The 16,722-nt window shown below is 41.3% G+C and overlaps 1 protein-coding gene across 1 annotated transcript in view; it reads left to right on the plus strand.

Annotated features, from left to right (window-relative positions):
- Nucleotides 1-1,507: 1,507 nt before the first annotated feature.
- Nucleotides 1,508-16,722, plus strand: part of GLDC (glycine decarboxylase) — a 49,620-nt gene continuing 34,405 nt past the window's right edge. Inside the window, exons 1-4 of the mRNA XM_037372633.1 lie at nucleotides 1,508-1,735; nucleotides 1,859-1,937; nucleotides 10,991-11,126; nucleotides 11,439-11,536. Coding sequence (XP_037228530.1) covers nucleotides 1,523-1,735; nucleotides 1,859-1,937; nucleotides 10,991-11,126; nucleotides 11,439-11,536 — 526 coding nt within the window. The 5' untranslated portion in view covers nucleotides 1,508-1,522. The remainder of the gene's footprint in view (nucleotides 1,736-1,858; nucleotides 1,938-10,990; nucleotides 11,127-11,438; nucleotides 11,537-16,722) is intronic.

The raw sequence follows: 16,722 nt of genomic DNA on the forward strand, positions 1-16,722 counted from the left end.
GGGTAACTGATCAAGACCATAAGCTAGGCTTGTGTCCCTGCTACAGTGATTGCACAGAGCCCATGCTGAGACAAAATCCGTGCTGAGTGCCAAAGAAGAAAGCTTTAGCCATGGAGTGGCTTAACAAACCACTCGAGATGTGGTGCTCTCCAGATGAAGTGGGCATGCCTTGACACTATTGCCTTGTTCACTGGCACATCTCTCCCATCTTCCTCCTCCCAAGCATAGTTTTCAAATTGAACTAAAACTGGGTTTAGTTCTGGAAAAGCCAGAAAAGTGGATAGAAAATACATCATTTGGGGTGTTTGGGATGCTTCTGTCTTCCCTCTAGACCTCACTTCCCACAGCACTACAGCCAACAATAAAACTCCAGCTCCACGTTGAAGAAAAAAAATCTATCAAATTTACCACTTCAGGTGAGCTGACTGTAGTAGCCTATTTTGTGAGGAATGTTGTCCCAGTATTACCTGCTAGAGAAAAGGGATACATTTTTAAGGAATACTTATTTGGACAAATTCTGCAAATTGTTTTGAAAAGCTTTGGAAGTGCTTTAAAAAGAAATCGCTCTAGGTACAAATTCTTAGCAGGAATTAATTTGTAACTATCATGGTTTTAATGTATTTTTCGAGTATCTCTATTTACTTGTTACTTGACCTCAAGTTAAAAGTCATAGCAAAGCTTTAATTTCCTTCATGTTACTATCAAATTGATAAAGAAGCAAATTAAAAAGGAGAAAAGCGAAATACAATTCTCCCTGAATAGCATTCTGTTAAATTTATATCACAGACCCTTGCCACAAACACCTTTTGTCGTTTTAAGTGAGCTTTCTCTCACCTAGCGGGTAGTTAGTTTGGGGCCCTCTCATTCTGAAACCAGGGACTTAAGTCATTAATGCAAATACACACGGGTGTAAGTCATGGGAGCCTATTGTAGCATAATGGAGTAGCTCAGATGACTCAGATTGCATCAGAGGAGCAATGCCATGTTTACTACAGAAATAGAAAGCTTGCACGAGTCAGTGATCTTTAGTGCAAAGTAAACTTATTTTTAGATTCGGTCATTAGTTATCCCATTAAATTCAGGAAACAGGTAGTAAACCTGTGATACAATTATAAACAAATCAATTTATACCACCCCACCCCGCACCCCCGACACCGGTAACGGCTACAGCAACTGGCATGTGTTGCTCCCCCCAAAGCTAGTAACCACAAAGCAAGCCACGCTCTGCTGCAGAAACACAGAAACCTTTTATTCCATCCGAGCCAGGCTTCTGCGGGGGAAAATCCCGTTTCCTAGGACGACTCCGCTCGGCCAGCCCCGCCCCGCGCCCCGCCGCAGGGATGCTCGGCGGCGCGGGGTCAGGGCCGGGCGGGACGGCCGGGGGGCGGGCGGGCAGGTGGCGGCGGGGCGGGGCGAGCGCGGCGCCGCCCCCGGGCCCCATTGGCGCCGCCGGCGGGGCCGCGCCGGACCGCCCGCCGCACACAAAGTGTGGGTGCCCGGCGGCGGCGGCGGCGTCGGGGCCATGCAGAGCTGCGGGCGCTGGTGGGGGCGGCTGGCGGCCTGCGGGACGCGGCGGCACCTGCGGGCGGCGGCGGGGGGTCAGCGGCGCTGGGGCGGCGGCGAGGCGGCGCGGTGCATCGAGCAGCTCCTGCCGCGCCACGATGACTTCTCCCGGCGGCACATCGGGCCGCGGCCGCGGGAGAAGCAGGAGATGCTGCGAGCCGTCGGGGTGCAGGTGGGTGCCCGCGGCGCGCCGCGCCGTGCGGGACGGAGGGGGCGGTGCGGCCGGTCCCCGTCCCGGCGCGGGCTGTGGCGGCCCGCGGGGAGCTAACAGTGCCGTGCCGTCGCCTCTTTGCAGAGCGTCGAGGAGCTGATGGATAAAACCATCCCGGCCAGCATCCGTCTGCGGAGGCCGCTGAGGATGGATGACCACGTCTGTAAGTGACCGCATGGCCCGGGCTGCTCCCGGACACCCCGCCTCCCCCAGCTCCGCGCTGCTCCCTCCGGTCCAGCCCCGCCTGCCCTTCCCGTGGCTCCTTCCGGCCGCCGGCGCCCGCGGTGGGGGCCTTGGGGTGCGCCCCGCCCCCCTCCCCCCCAGCCCCCCCCGCGGAGTTTCCCTGCTGAAACGCGGAGCCGGTAGCGCGCCCCGCCGAAGTGAAGTGCGGGGTGAATGAATAAGCGTAGCGGCACCGGCACTTGCACCTTCACTCGGTAGGGAGTTCGTCCCGGCGGCTGTGTTTCTTGCTCTCGTGGTGGAAGTCGGTAGGAAAACGTGTCCGGCAGACGGGGGCTGCCCCAACACCGTGGTAACAGTGCCTTCACTTTATCCCAAGGGTCTGATAGGGAGGGAAAAGTTTGGCTAAAAATCGTCCTCCGGAGTGTGAGCTGTAGTTCAGACAGAACGCTGTCTTTTGTTGGCTCTTAGTTTCTGCAGGATGTCTTCTCTCCCTCCCCTCAATAATAACCTGCATATTCTAATTTGCAAAACCTGTGCCTCCAGTATAATGGTTACACATTTAGAATTTAACTGATTGCGGGAGGTGGGTATACTGCAGGAATACAAAACCTCTGAGCTAGTAATTGTGGCACCACGATAGTTCCGCAAATTGCTGTAGAAAGCTTGAGGTTTTAGATATTAAAATTTTTAAAAGTTAGCACTCACAGCACAGAATTTCTGTCTGCCTAACTGCGATTTTGATAAGATGTCCATGAGCACCATGCTGGAAATCCCGAGAGTGAAAGAAACGCCTAAAAATGCACCTAGGTCAGCGCTTCCACCGAAACTAACAAAGCTCGGTGGGCCGTTCAGTTGGTGGAGGCAGTTACACCAGCATTAACTTAACATTTGTGTCAAGATGCGTTGCCTGATTTGTAGAATATGTGATCCTTCTCACTGGGTTTTTTTTTATTGCTCATCTATGCGCTGTAATTTAAGTGTAAACTTCAGGCCTGCAGCTCCGGTGAGGTTCCTGGCCAGTTCAATCTGGTTACTCCAAGATGACATCACACGTGAGAGGCAGCGCCACAATGAACAGCTGGCAAAACTAGAGCCTGAAAAGATGCAATACGGAGAGATACCATATTGACTGAAAGTTTCTACTTTAAACTGTTTTATTAGTGCAGTGGTATTTTATTACTTATTTTTAACTTCCTATTGTATTAGAACGGGGAAGAGGAGGGGGGTAGAGAAGTGGAATTTGATTGCCTTCTCCTGTCTGTGTAACTGCTGAAAGTATTGCTTGGCATATTTTCCTGTAATTAATGTATTTTGATCAAGGTACTCCCTGACTGGTGAGTGATTTTTCACTTACCTGCAAATAAAATAACTTTAGATTATTATATTTTTAGATCTGTAGAAGGGGTTAAATGTAGAATGTCACTAATAACTACTTCTTCAAAACTTCTTTTTTTTTTATTTAGTATATTACACCCTTATGAAGTTTTACATTATAAAACACACATAAAAGTGATACAGTACAGCTGGGCATTAAAATAATTGTACATTATTGAAAACTAAACCAGTGATGTCAACATAAGTAAAAATCTTGGTGCAGTTTTATGTGTTCTTGTGCTGGTTTGCGTAACAGTTTTAAAGGGGATGTTGCCTACATTGTTATGCATTAGTTTATGTTCTGTTGTATACAAGTTCTCACTGTGCAGCAGGACCTCACTAGCTAAGAGTGTATTTAGTTCACTGGCATTTTGCTCCACTTGCTATGCTGTTCTTGTTCTCTTAGAGTAAACTTTGAAAGAATGTGACTGTGATGCAGTCTCACATTGCACAGCATGCAGCAGTGAGTTTTCAAAAGAGATGCTTGCATGAGGTACAGGAAACTCAGCTGCACACTACTGCTTTTTCTTCTGCAGCCAGTGTGATGAACAAACTGTCTTCTGTAATTTAATGTGTAGATTTTTGTAGTTTTCCACTGCATTGGTAGCAGAAAACTCTACAGCTTATAAAAGGAAAGTTAAAAGCCTTGGCTTAAAGCTGTGCAACTTCATATTGAACATCTTGTACCTAGGACACTGTAGTCTGAGTAAAACTTGCTTCCTTCTTAATGTACAATTAGAAAGGACACTGTCTTTCCAATCACCAGTGTGGAGTTTCTTATGTGAGTATGGTATATTATTTCTCTATCATACCCCTTGTATTAAAGGGAGATAGCAAAACTGGGAAAGTGTCATGAGAACTGTATTCTGTTCTAAACATGTTCTTTTTATTTGTATGAAGACAGTTTTGCTCCCACTACCCCCCAAACTCATACATACAATGAGAGAGCAGGGCAAGGCAATTCAAAACATGTTGTTCAGCTTTAGCATTTATAACATTTCTAATGCAACAGTTCCTAGTGGTTTAAATACACACTCCCACTTTCTTGTATAACTTAAATTACAAAACATAGTCATAGTGACTCCACAGGCTGGAGTGCAGCTGAACAAATCAGCTGTACTTGAGATACTCCTTTGTATCAGGAAATGCAGTTGAGCTTGCACTGGAGTCTCATTGAAATCTCAATGAAGTCTCATTGTAATCAATGCTTACAGCTAGAATTAGATAATTTTTTTTAGATAGAAATTAGATAGTTTTTTTTCCAAGAAAGCCATCCACACACCATAAACAATACATCTAGGTGAGTATCATAGCTCTCTGCAGTTGTATTTGTGGCTGTGGGTTTTTTTGTTTGTTTTTTTTTTTAACTTCTCTAGCTTCGCGTCTCATCTCAGGCATGGACATTTGACAGGTGTGAATGTCTCAAATTCTGATTAGGTATGGCAGTAGGAAAGATTGCTCTGCATTACAGACCCTTCCCGTGGTAATGTAACAAGTTGTCTAAAAGAAAATCTATCAGCTGTGTGTATGCAATAGAAGTAAAAAAAAAAAAATCCTCCTGCAGACACAGCTTATATTAAAGAGCTCAAAAATAAACCCCCAGATATATAGTAGAAGCACAATCTTTTTGTATACATGTTGCTTTTCCTAGACATTTTAGCACAGCCCTACTCTTCAGTGGAAGGATTAAGGTTCATGACTTCCATGAAAGACAGGATATCTTGAGAAAGAAAGCCTCCAGCCTTAACTGGGCATTTGTTTTGCTTATGTATGAATGAAAAATCCATTCTGGTAAACACTAAGCTTTGCTGGCACAAGTGCATCTATGGTAGAAATGCTTTCCAAATATTTATTAGTGCTCCTGTATTGGTTGGTCTTGTCTTGTACAGACATAGTCGGTGATGGAGGAGACAAGGAATGTAGTTTGTGCTAAGAGGTTTCTGAAATGAGTGGCTTCCTTGGGTATGTAATATGACAGAAGTATGTGTCCCTTTTCTGACCAAGAAAAAAGCCGTTCAAAAAGTGACTGCTGCCATGAGCCCACTGACAGTGTCATAAAACCACCTGAGTATGCCACTGAAAGCCAATAAGGGTGAAACAGCAAAATGCCTGGTCTCCAGTAAACAGAAGGTTGCAGTCTGGTACCTCAGCTGGTTCTGGAAGGGGGGCTTTTTTAGTCAGCTTTTTCTGCTTGCGTAGTTAAGGGAAAACGTTTTTTTTTTTTTTTTTTGGCATGTAACTTGCGTTCTGGCAACATTTACAACAAGGCTAGATATCTGTTTGATACCTAATTGTGATCAGCTGGTATTACAGAGCTTTTTTCCCACTTGAACAATCAGCTTTTCTCCAGGTATTGAAGGTGCTTTAGCACGTACGTATGTCATTGATTGACCCATTTGAAGTAAAAAATCAGATCATCTTATATAAGAGTAATCTTTCTTTTGTCCCTGCAAATCTACTGTCTGTATCAGTAATAGTTATCCCTGCAATGCTGCTATTGTATGTCTATCTTTATTTAATGGATAGGCTTTGTACATGTTTTATGTATTTCTTTTTTGCTCAGAATTTTATTTAAAAAATGAACCTAAAAATTCATCCATAATTTTTTTCCCCAAACATATTCCCAGTTACATTCTCAAAGTTTAGAATTTATGAATATTAGTTTGTAAAATCCGTGCAAAAAACTAATCGGATCTCTAGTCTAAACATTTTAAGAAGTGATACTGCTCAGAAGCAGTCATATTGTAAGACAGACTATTTGTGCCTTCAAATGTAACTGCTCATGCAGTTAAATCTACTTTAACTATGATATTGTATTTAAAATGCTGCTTAAAAATTAATTCTGGATGAGTTTATAATCACCTCCTAATGTTAGTCAGATTTTTAGGGCTGATGTCATTTCAGATTCCCTGCTGCTGGAGTTCACACTGTATCGTTTAGATGGCTATAGTAGAGGTAACTGGTCCTCCAGAGCCCTGCCACAAGCAGTGCAGCAATCTGCATTACTATCACTGGTGCTTTGCTCCACACATTTGGCTCTTCACAGCACTTTAGGGCTGCTGCTCCTCTTTCCAAAGGCAGCAGGCCTTGGGGCTAGGGCAGAGAAAGGCAGGCATGTTGCTGGCTTTCAGCCCATGCACATTTTCTGCTCCTTGTGGCATCCTTTGGTTGCCTCTGTTGCCCAGGCAAGCTGGATGAGTGCAGGTGGCCTGAGTGAAAGGAGGAGCAACAGATGGTGTTGGCCTTCCACCCATCTCTTGGGAAGTTGCCGATTGCGCTAAGTACCTGAACAGGCAGTTTTCTTGGGCTGTCTCCTGCAGTGTTATTACATGTCTGACAGTGCTTTGAAACTGTTTTGCTTCAATGTAGTGTGATTATTTTTTTCCAAACAGAGATAAAATTAATTGCTAAAGCAAGAGAAATAAATTAATCCGCTTTTTCTTACATCAGCTGAAGATCTTGCTTCCTTGGTTTCAGAAGCTAGATTATTTTCTTTTAGAACCTGACATGATGTGAACAAAACTGTATCAAATGGTCTCATCCCTTTTGTGGTGTAAGTTTTAAGTTGTATAACTCTAACTTTTAAGCTGTATAACTGTTCCTTCTGTCTTAATGTCTGTCTCTCTCTCTTTTTTGGGTGCCATATTATTTTGCAGGTATCTCACAAGTTCAAGGCAAATCTACTGTCCTAACTACAGAAACGGTAGCAGAAGTAACAGTATTGCCATTTTATAATCTGACATTTTACTCCCTCTTACTTTTTTTTGTGATTTATTTTGTCTTTTCTACCTGCGGGTGTAGCAGTCATGAAGTGTTCTTACAGAACTACTGCTGGGATCCTCAGTGAATTTTCTCCACAGGTCTAAGATAACAGTACTGCAAGATCAGTGAACTTTATGCTGTGTACTGTCTTTATCATATTATCTCATTAGTTGATGAGGAGAATAAAGATCAACTGCAGTGACTTAGCTGGCAATTTTATTTTTTGCTGAACAAGGTTCTTAAAGAATTTATAGTATACACCCAATAAAATGAAGAGCAGATACAGGCATTTCTAAGACCATGCAGTCTTAGAAAAATGGAAACAAACAGCTGAATGTGATGGGCAGTTTCCAAAGATTTCTTAAACATAGTCATTTTTTTCTGTTTTATTTCTCCATTTTGGATATAGCTTTATTTGACCTGTTGTTGGGGAGAATTTCAAAAACAAGAATCAGTAACTCAACATCTTGCAGGCTCTGTTTTTTCAACTATATGTATTGACATTTGCCAGAATCCTAGTTGTTGTATGTTTTAGCTTTAAATAAATAAATATTTACAAGAATATACTGTTTCCACTACATATGCTCCACGGTATATCCTTTATACAGCACAAAATGTCTCTGTAATTTTCTAGGTTTGGTGACACTCTTGTTGACCAAACTGGAAACTTAGCAATTGCATTTTGAATTGGAAAATGAATTTTTAAGCATACATAAGATCACACTTGTCGTTAGCATTCTTCTGCCTTTATACTAGCATTAGTTATTTACAGAATGACCAATAAAGTGTTAGACCCCTTTCACAAATAACATTATGGGAGTATACTTCTAAAAGGTAGGCTTGATGGTTTGGGAAATACAGCTACTGACAGAGACACAGGAGCGTGTTGAGACTGTGGAGATCTCCAGCCCCTGCCCAGAGCAGGCTCAGCCATGGGCTCAGACCTGGCTGCTGGGAGCCTCACCCAGTTGGAACACGAAACCACCAAGGATGGAGCCCCAGCCCTGCTGCTGGGCTGTCCTCATGGGGGAAAAGGCTTCTCCCTGTCTCCAGCCTGAGCCTCTCATGTTTCAGCTTGTGCTGCTTCCTCTTGCCCTCCTGCCAGGCACTGCTGTGGAGAGCCTGGCTCTCACAACCCCTCTTGTTGGTGCTCAGGATGCTGTTAGGAATGGTTTACCTTGCTCTCCAGTCTTTGGACCCCAACATATCTGTTAATTTCCCTCACCCTTGTCTACGTCAGTTTTGTTTGAATTCAGAACCCTACCAGTGTACAGCAAACACGGAACTGGTGAAAATTACTTCGTCGTAAATCTACACGGATTTGTGTTTGATCTTAGGTAAGCCAGGCTGTACAGACAAACCGGGGGCTATTGGCTTCCGTTACTCAGGAGTGCAGCTCCTTATCAGCTGTCTTCCTAAAGACATGCTGTGATGAACTGCTTCAAGGCATACGGGAAGGAGTGTTCATCCCAGTTCTATTCAGAGAGGCATACCAAATGTGGGAGATGATATATATTCGAGATGAACTGCTGTGGTTGCCGTCGTAGTGACAAAAGGAGCAGGGAAGGGTAAAACAGGAGTGGAGGGGGTGTGCTCTCCAGCACCTCACCACCCTGATTAAAACTAGTACTGTAACTGTCTTCACAGGTAGCTCATAAAAATTTAGTAATTAGAAAGGTATTCAGTGTTGGGATCTATCAGTGTAGCTCTTCTAGGTGGGATGTGGTTCAACTCTTAAGCTTAATTGCTCCCTAAACTGCTTAACAGTCTCACTAGGCTTTTTGCTTTGTGCCTTGGATCAGTCTGGAAACTGGTTTATTTCAGAGCCTCTAGCACAAATTCAGTGTCTTCATGTGCTAATTGTTAGCTATATTGGCTGAGAAATGACTGTCTAGAAGAAACCTCTAGTTAGGCAAACAAAGGAGATGCTATTTAGCACATAGTGCAGTATTTGTGGTATGTGTTTACTACAGAAATCACAGTCAGTGCAGTTTTGTGTGTGACAGAGGGCTAGTTCGGAAGCTGAATGGTAGCCTTCAACTGCATTTGGATTTAAGCAAATTCATTACAGTTTTCAAAAAATCATTGGTGGTTGAATTCTGCAAGAATACAGCCCTCCCTCTCAAATGGCACCCTAACTGTCTGTCATCAAACTTTTGTTTTGCAAGTGGTGGAGGAAGATCTCTACAGTGTTAGAACTCTCACATAAAATGAGTACACCTGTCTGGAATAAACTGTGGAAGGAGTATTTGGGAGTGGAGCTGCTCAGTATACTCTGCCATGGGCATTGCAGATTTCAAGTATAACAAACACGACTCTTGAGTCTCCAGGAAAAAAATGCAGTTTACTGAAGAAAAAGAAATTAGTCTTTATACATGAGATCTAATAGTAGCACTGAGTAAAAGGCAGAGCAGAAATGAACTTTGAAGTGAGAACTGAACGTCAGTAAAAAAATAACTTTGCGGAAGGTACAATGTGACTGTGGAGGAAATTAATTGAAAACCAGATTTTTTAAAAAATTAATATTTCTACATGGAATGCAATAGTAGCACTTTGAGTAACAGGAAGAGGAGAGGTGAGTTCTGAAACCAGAGCTAAAGTTACAATATCCCTGTTCATGGCTGCAGGAAAAATTAATTTGAAACCTAGCAAATTATTTGCCACCAAATTCCAGAGCATTAACTGTTTTGACTTGATCTCTCTTGCTGGAGTACAGAGTGAAATTCACAGAGTGGTAATAGGTTTTGAGACATCCAGGGCCTAAGCTATTGTGCTTTCGGGATTTGTAGCCTTATATTCCAGTCTGCTTTTCAAGTTGCAATGAAGAATAAACGGAACTTGATGCAACTGCCCCAGTTGTGCAGTTTCTGAAATCAGACTGGAGGGAAAGAAATCAAAAAATATCTGCTCCCCTCACCAAGGAGAGTTGGTGTCCAATTCCATCCAGGTCTTCTAGGCTGGGCAGACCTATCTCTCTGTGTGATTTTAAGACAGCCTCCTGACTGTCCTTCTGCATCCTCAGGTACTAAATATTATGTAAATCTTAACCTTTGCAGACGTTGGGTGGCATTATTCATTGACCAGTAGGAGCAAGTTGACTGATCGTGATTTTTGCACAGAGAAGTGTGTAGAAACAAGACCAAAGACCAAACTATAGTTGGGGGAGGGAGGGAGGGAGGGAGGGAAGGAGGGCAAATGCTTTCCATCTGACCACTTCAAAAGCATTCTGTTGTAGTCTTCCTAGACTAGATTGGCAGACTCACTTGAAAGTTAATCTTAAATGGAATTTCATAAGCTAGAAATACTGTATTCACACTTTTTTTTTTAAATTAACTGGTGAAGCGTACTGAAATTGAATTAAAAGAACTTCCATTTTATCAGCTACGTAGGGAAAAGGCAAGAAAATAAAAAAGGAGAAATTACTCTTGGGTGCTTGGTGTGCACATATGGCTCTGTTAGAAACACTAAATCATAGTTATGAATGGCTGTGGCTTCATCCAGTGCTGATTCTGCAAGGCTTAGCTAATAAGAGGTGCCTTCTGAGGTATTTTTTAATGCACGTGCAAGAGACCCAGAATGTACAGTGCATTAGCACAAAAGGAGTGCCATAAGCTGTTTGCCTACAACTGTTTCTCATGCTCTTGTTCCACATTGGTTGAAACACTGTTATTCAGTTCTTGCATTTTCTAGAATTTTGGCAGAATTTAAACTTTCCCAGAATATTTCACCAGCTTATTATTTTATCTTTACTCTTCTTGGTTTGTGCTTTATTCTGGTACTGTTTATACTTGCACCACCAATGTTGCATTTTTTTTATACAGGTACAAAGCATTTCGGTTAAAAACTGTTGGCATTATATGCAGCTGTAATTTTCTGACATAATTTCTTTTCAATTAGGTGAAAATGAAATCCTTGAAACTCTATACAATATTGCAAGCAAGAACAAGATATGGAGGTCTTATATAGGCATGGGTTATTACAACTGCTCAGTGCCTCAGCCCATTGCACGGAATTTGTTGGAGAATGCAGGATGGTAATGTACCACATTTTCTTTTTAAATGCATATGTATAACTATATGTTTGAAGTTTGCTTACAGATCAGTGTAGACAAATACGCTGCAAACCTATTTTTTTTTGACTAGAACTTTCATATAGGCTTTCATATATTGGATACTGATGTGTATCCTACTGTGGAGCAACTGTGTTTTTCATGCGGAAGCTAGAGAGGAAAAAGAATATTTTTGACTTTGGAAGATGTCTTTTCTGTAAAATATTTCATTGATTGACTTCTACTCACAGTTTGTAATTATTATTAAATAAAACAAGAATGTTTGCTTGCTTTCAGGAAGTATACATACTTGACTCCTAAACTAAAGCAGTTCTTTCCTAACTTCTGCCTAAATTTAAACCTGCTCCCTCCTCCGCTGGTGTGTGAAATTTTGGGTAGAGGTGGTTGAATACTATACAATACTCTGATTATGGTTTTCTTACAAGGAAGTAAGAAGCCTTACAAGGAAGGAAGAAGAAAATGTAAAAGGATTTTCTCTTGGTATTCCTTTCTTGAGCTTCTTTTTTAAACCAGAGACCTTCAAGAGTTTAAAAGTATATCCATAAAGTAGGCTCTTGTCTGAACAAATTATTCACTGGTGCCTGAAAACAGTTAGGCAGCAATACCTGATAATTCATGTTTGAAGAGGCTGAAAATACTGTACTTTGTTCTCATCACCCAGCTGGCATTTCAGTTGTTTGGGACAAGCAAAAGAATGGTCTGTCTTGACAGACATGAATCTGAATGTTATCGATCTGTTTTGTTTTTTCTTTCCACTTAAATGTAAAAAGACAAATAATGCATTGATTTATAACTTAAGAACAGCATTAAGTAATAGTCGGGTTTTGTCTTTGGTGGACTTTTCCTGACAAAGGCACTCAGATTTAATTATAAATACTCATTTAGCATTGACATTTCTCTTAAAGAACTGTAACTTAGAAATGATGCAACAGAAAAACTACATTTAATGCAGAGTCTCACTTTCCAATGGACTAAATGCCACTGATACCCTGCATTGTCTCATTTGGTTTAGAAGTTCTCTGCTCTCTAGTCGGTGACATCTTTTCCTTTTTGTACTGTATTAAAATAATAACTGTCATCTTTATTAGTAACTAATTTTTATTTTAATAAAAGCAGTATTTAAAGGTTATAGATATATATATATATAAATAAAGAAAACACACCTCCCCCCGCAACTAAAGTCATATTGGTCCATGGCTGGAAAGGGCCTGGTGGGAAAGGGCCTGGGGGTGCTGGTCGGCAGCCGGCTGGGCAGGAGCCAGCAGTGTGCCCAGGTGGCCAAGGAGGCCAGCAGCACCCTGGCTTGTGTCAGGAGCAGTGTGGCCAGCAGGGCAAGGGAAGGGACTGTCCCCCTGCACTGGGCACTGGTGAGGCCGCACCTCGAACCCTGTGTTCAGGTTTGGGCCCCTCACTGCAGGAGGGACGTAGAGGGGCTGCAGCGTGTCCAGGGAAGGGCAAGGGGCTGGGGAAGGGTCTGGAGCACAAGGCTTGCGAGGAGCAGCTGAGGGAACTGGGGTTGTTTAGCCTGGAGGAGACTCAGGGGCGACCTCGTTGCTGTCTACAACTACCTGAGTGGAAGCTGTAGGCAGGTAGTGGTAGGTCTCTTCTCCCAGGTAACAAGGGAGAGGACAAGAGGAAACAGCCTCAAGTTGCACCAGGGGAGGTTTATATTGGATATTAGGAGAAATTTCTTCATTGAAAGGGTGGTCAAGCATTGGAACAGGCTGCCCAGGGAAGTAAGGAAATCACCATTCCTGGAGATGTTTTAAAAACCTGTAGGTGCGGTGCTTAGGGACATGGTTTAGTGGTGTACTTGGCAGTCCTGCGTTAATGGTTGCACTTGATGATCTCAAAGGCCTTTTCCAGCCTAAATGATTCTATGATTCTGTGCTATATTTTTTGTACTTTGGGTTGCCATAAATGGGTCTGTGTATCTGTGGACCACCAAACTATGTATTTTCAGGCTTGTCTGCTCTATTTGCATCTCAAACTTTTGAACTGATGGAAAATTTGCACTGTTTGGACTCAAGACATCTATGCAGTACGTGTATACAAAGGTTTATTTGGCCTTATCCCCACTCATTTGCAACATACACAGTCTTAATATGCCAGTACAGTGCTGCAAAGCAAATGATCAGTCACTAGAGGCAAAAATAAAAAGTTAAAAAGTAAGTGGATCAAAATGAACTACATATTTTAAATCCTAAAAAACTGTGCTGTTGATGAAACAGCTGGGAGAGTCTATCCAGAAATCTGTTCTTGGAGTGTCCAGTAAGGTCAAACCAAATGTCTAAAAGCTACGCTTCTGGATGGCTAAAGTGATGGCTAGAGTGTTTGTTGGAGAGAGAGTGTATATGTGTGTGTTTGTGTGGAAAAGCAATTTTACAGACTTCATGGAAGCTGTTTAAGACATCAAACCTCTCCTTACATCTCCTTGCATCTACTGAGTGTGTAACACTTTCCATGCTAACACATTGCAGCACCAAGGGAAATGCTCTAAGCACAGGCTTACTGCTTCTAACCAATTCTGCGTCTCTTACATGACCTGTAGTTTCTCATTGCTTGGCATTCATTAGAGCAAGGGACTTGCTAGGAGGAGGCAGGAAACAAAGGGATATATTTCAGTAGGGAGCTCTTTAGAACAAAATATATTCTTGGCTGAAAATGAGACTACTGACCTACACTGCATTCCTTAGAAGATTGCCACTGAAGTCTTTCCAAATCTCAGATTCTGTTAAGAAAATACTCAACACTGTTGGAGTTTCAGAAATTTTCGAGGCATTTGGACAATGGTCTATAATATTTCTCTTCACAATGAAAGCTTAATAACTTAATTGCTATGAGATAAAACTGTCTGATCAAAACCACACTTATAAATGCCTGGGAAGTCAGCATTCAGGAATTTCTTGTACTGGTAGCTTTAGAAAAGCATAGGTGTCCTTTTCTTTTAAGCGTGAATCCCATTTTAACTACTTCTGTATTCATGGAAGAAGTTATTTCAAAACACTTGGGGTAGATGTTTTTCAGATAACTTTTTATCCAAAGAACACTTTCACTGAAAGTTAGAGAAAAAGCAGAGAAATTTCTGTTGTGGACCTGAAGTGTCGCAGTTAAAATTCCAGTCCCCTATGTGAGGTATTTGACTTAGTAGCAGAAGGTAGAAGAAAAGTATCCCTTATATTTGATACTTTATTTCCTTTTGATCCTGGTTACTGACTTGCTTGATCCTAGCTACCTGTGACTAACATGAGGTGGAAGTCTTAGAAGTATTTTCCATCACTTACCAGTTGATATTAGCAAAAATAGTAGCCTGTTTTTTCCGAACAAATGCCATGCTAATATGTATCTTACTTTATCCTTAGAACACCTCAACTCTAAAATGCCCGCAGAACAGTTGTCATTCTGACCGCCGGTGTGGATGTATAGTCCTTATACTGCTGTACCCTACATTAAGATACTCATTAAATTTTTTTACACCCATTGTGCTAAGCTCTTTCCCTAGTAGCATACCAAATTAATGCTGTGCCCTGCCATGAACGTAAATGAATAACTGCTGTCAGATGTATGAATTATCTTTTTTCTGTGGGTCATGCATGTTGCTTTAAATTCTGCTAGTGGTGTGTCCTTACTTCAAGTTCTTTTCATCTTACTAATTGTCAGATCTCAGAAAGGATACTCTGTATAACTGGAAATCCAAATCAATTCTAGCTCTGCCATTGCATGAGATTAGTCTTGCAGATGTTTAAAACTGCAAGAACATAATTTGTAACAAGGTGAAAGTATTACATTGATTATGAGTACATTAACTTCCCAGACATTCAGTCAAAGTACAGAAAAAATCACTAAGGAAAGTGTATGGAGAATTGTTTTGCTAGAACTTACTGTATATTAAGAGATAAATTAGGCTTAGGAATTAGACCTTATTGACTATACCTACAAAGAGTAACCAAGAACTAGCTCATTGAATATTGCTTGATAATGGAGTTTTCTGAATCGTTCTGTGCAAGCAAGAGCTAACTTTAGTATGAAGAAGATATAACTGTTAATCTTGCAGTTAATATGTAGTCTGTTTGTTCCTAAACCTAGAACAAACCCAACTTCCAAGCACAAAAGTTTCTGCTCTTTCATCAGCCAGGTCTTCTGATGAGTGGCCTAGCTGTTGGCTGAAAGCATGCTTCCTACATACTTCTTCCTTTGATGCCAGATTTTCTCTTAAAACCTTCATCGGCATCTTGAAGTCAGTATACATACAAGTATTTTTGAGAGTAGAGAGGGGCAAAAGGTGAAGCACTGAACTGAAGCAAAGAGTTATGCCACTTACAACCAAACTCCCGAAGGTCAGGCACTGGCTCAAGAAACATGCCACAAACTTCTCATGGAAGGGGTTTCTTTCGTATCATGACTGTCTGGCTGAATTAGCTTGGGAGTAGAAGTACTGCAGAAGTACTTTTGGTCAGAACATATGCTGACTGGAGATCATATTTTCCTCCAGTTTGATTGAACAAGAGGCAATTTGTAGTTGTGTTCCTTGCCACGATGGTAGTTCTTCCTATTCATTTTAGTCAGTGGTACTGGACTTTAATTATGTGCAGAATAGCCATTTGGACAAACCTAAGCAGAAGAGGGGGGTTTTGAATGAGAGATGGTTTAGAGTGCTTTTTAGAAATTTGATTTATGTAGAAGTTTTCTTTTAAAATTACTTTTACTTTTAAAGAGTTTACTGCTGAATGACTTTAAAAAGTCACATAACGTGTAGTATAGATTCAGCAGAGCTCAGAGTTTAAAGCAGATTAAAGCCAGCTATTTTATTTGAAGAAATTGTGCAGAAGTAGAATTATTATATTAAAAGATTAAATGCTTAGACAGTGCCAAACAACCTCCACCCCCCCCCCAAAAAAAAGTGTTTAATTAAACATTTTTATGTTATAAAAGGTGTCTTCACATGTACATCTGTTAAACTGTAAACTTTAATTTGTGGTGATAATGGAATTAAAGATTTTTTGGTTGAATTTTTTTCATCTTTTCCAAAATTGGTTGATTTTGCTTCAACTGCTTTTACCACTCAATAGCAACACAGAATCACAAAGCGTCATTAATTCTGTTCTGCAGTATAGCATACTATCCCAGCTATGTGGAGTAGCATTAAGGTTATTCAAGGCAACTATCAAATTAGCAGCTACTTAGTGGAAGTTTAAGCATAATTTATTTATTTATTTTACTCAATATTAAAACTTCATTTAAAAAATAATTTGAGTGTAAACTGAGTAGAAATACTTTTTTAATAGGTTTCTGGGTAGCTGATTTGAGTTGTCTGCTTTGAAGCATTCATTGCAAAGTCTATCTCTAATTATAGAAGATAAAATCTTAGGAAAAGGGGTTCCCATCAAGTAGGGAGTTGTGAGCATTACTCACATCTCAAGAAAGACGCTTTGTCTTTGAGAACAAAATAGAGAAGACCACATGAACAGCTAAATCTTTAATGTCCTTTGGCAAAATTGGCAGCAAAGTTGAATGTGGAGTATTACTTCTCTACTACTGATTTTTTTTTTCTACCTTTCTT

This window comes from Falco rusticolus, chromosome Z (assembly GCF_015220075.1).
Source record: "Falco rusticolus isolate bFalRus1 chromosome Z, bFalRus1.pri, whole genome shotgun sequence".
Taxonomy (NCBI): Eukaryota; Metazoa; Chordata; class Aves; order Falconiformes; family Falconidae; genus Falco; species Falco rusticolus.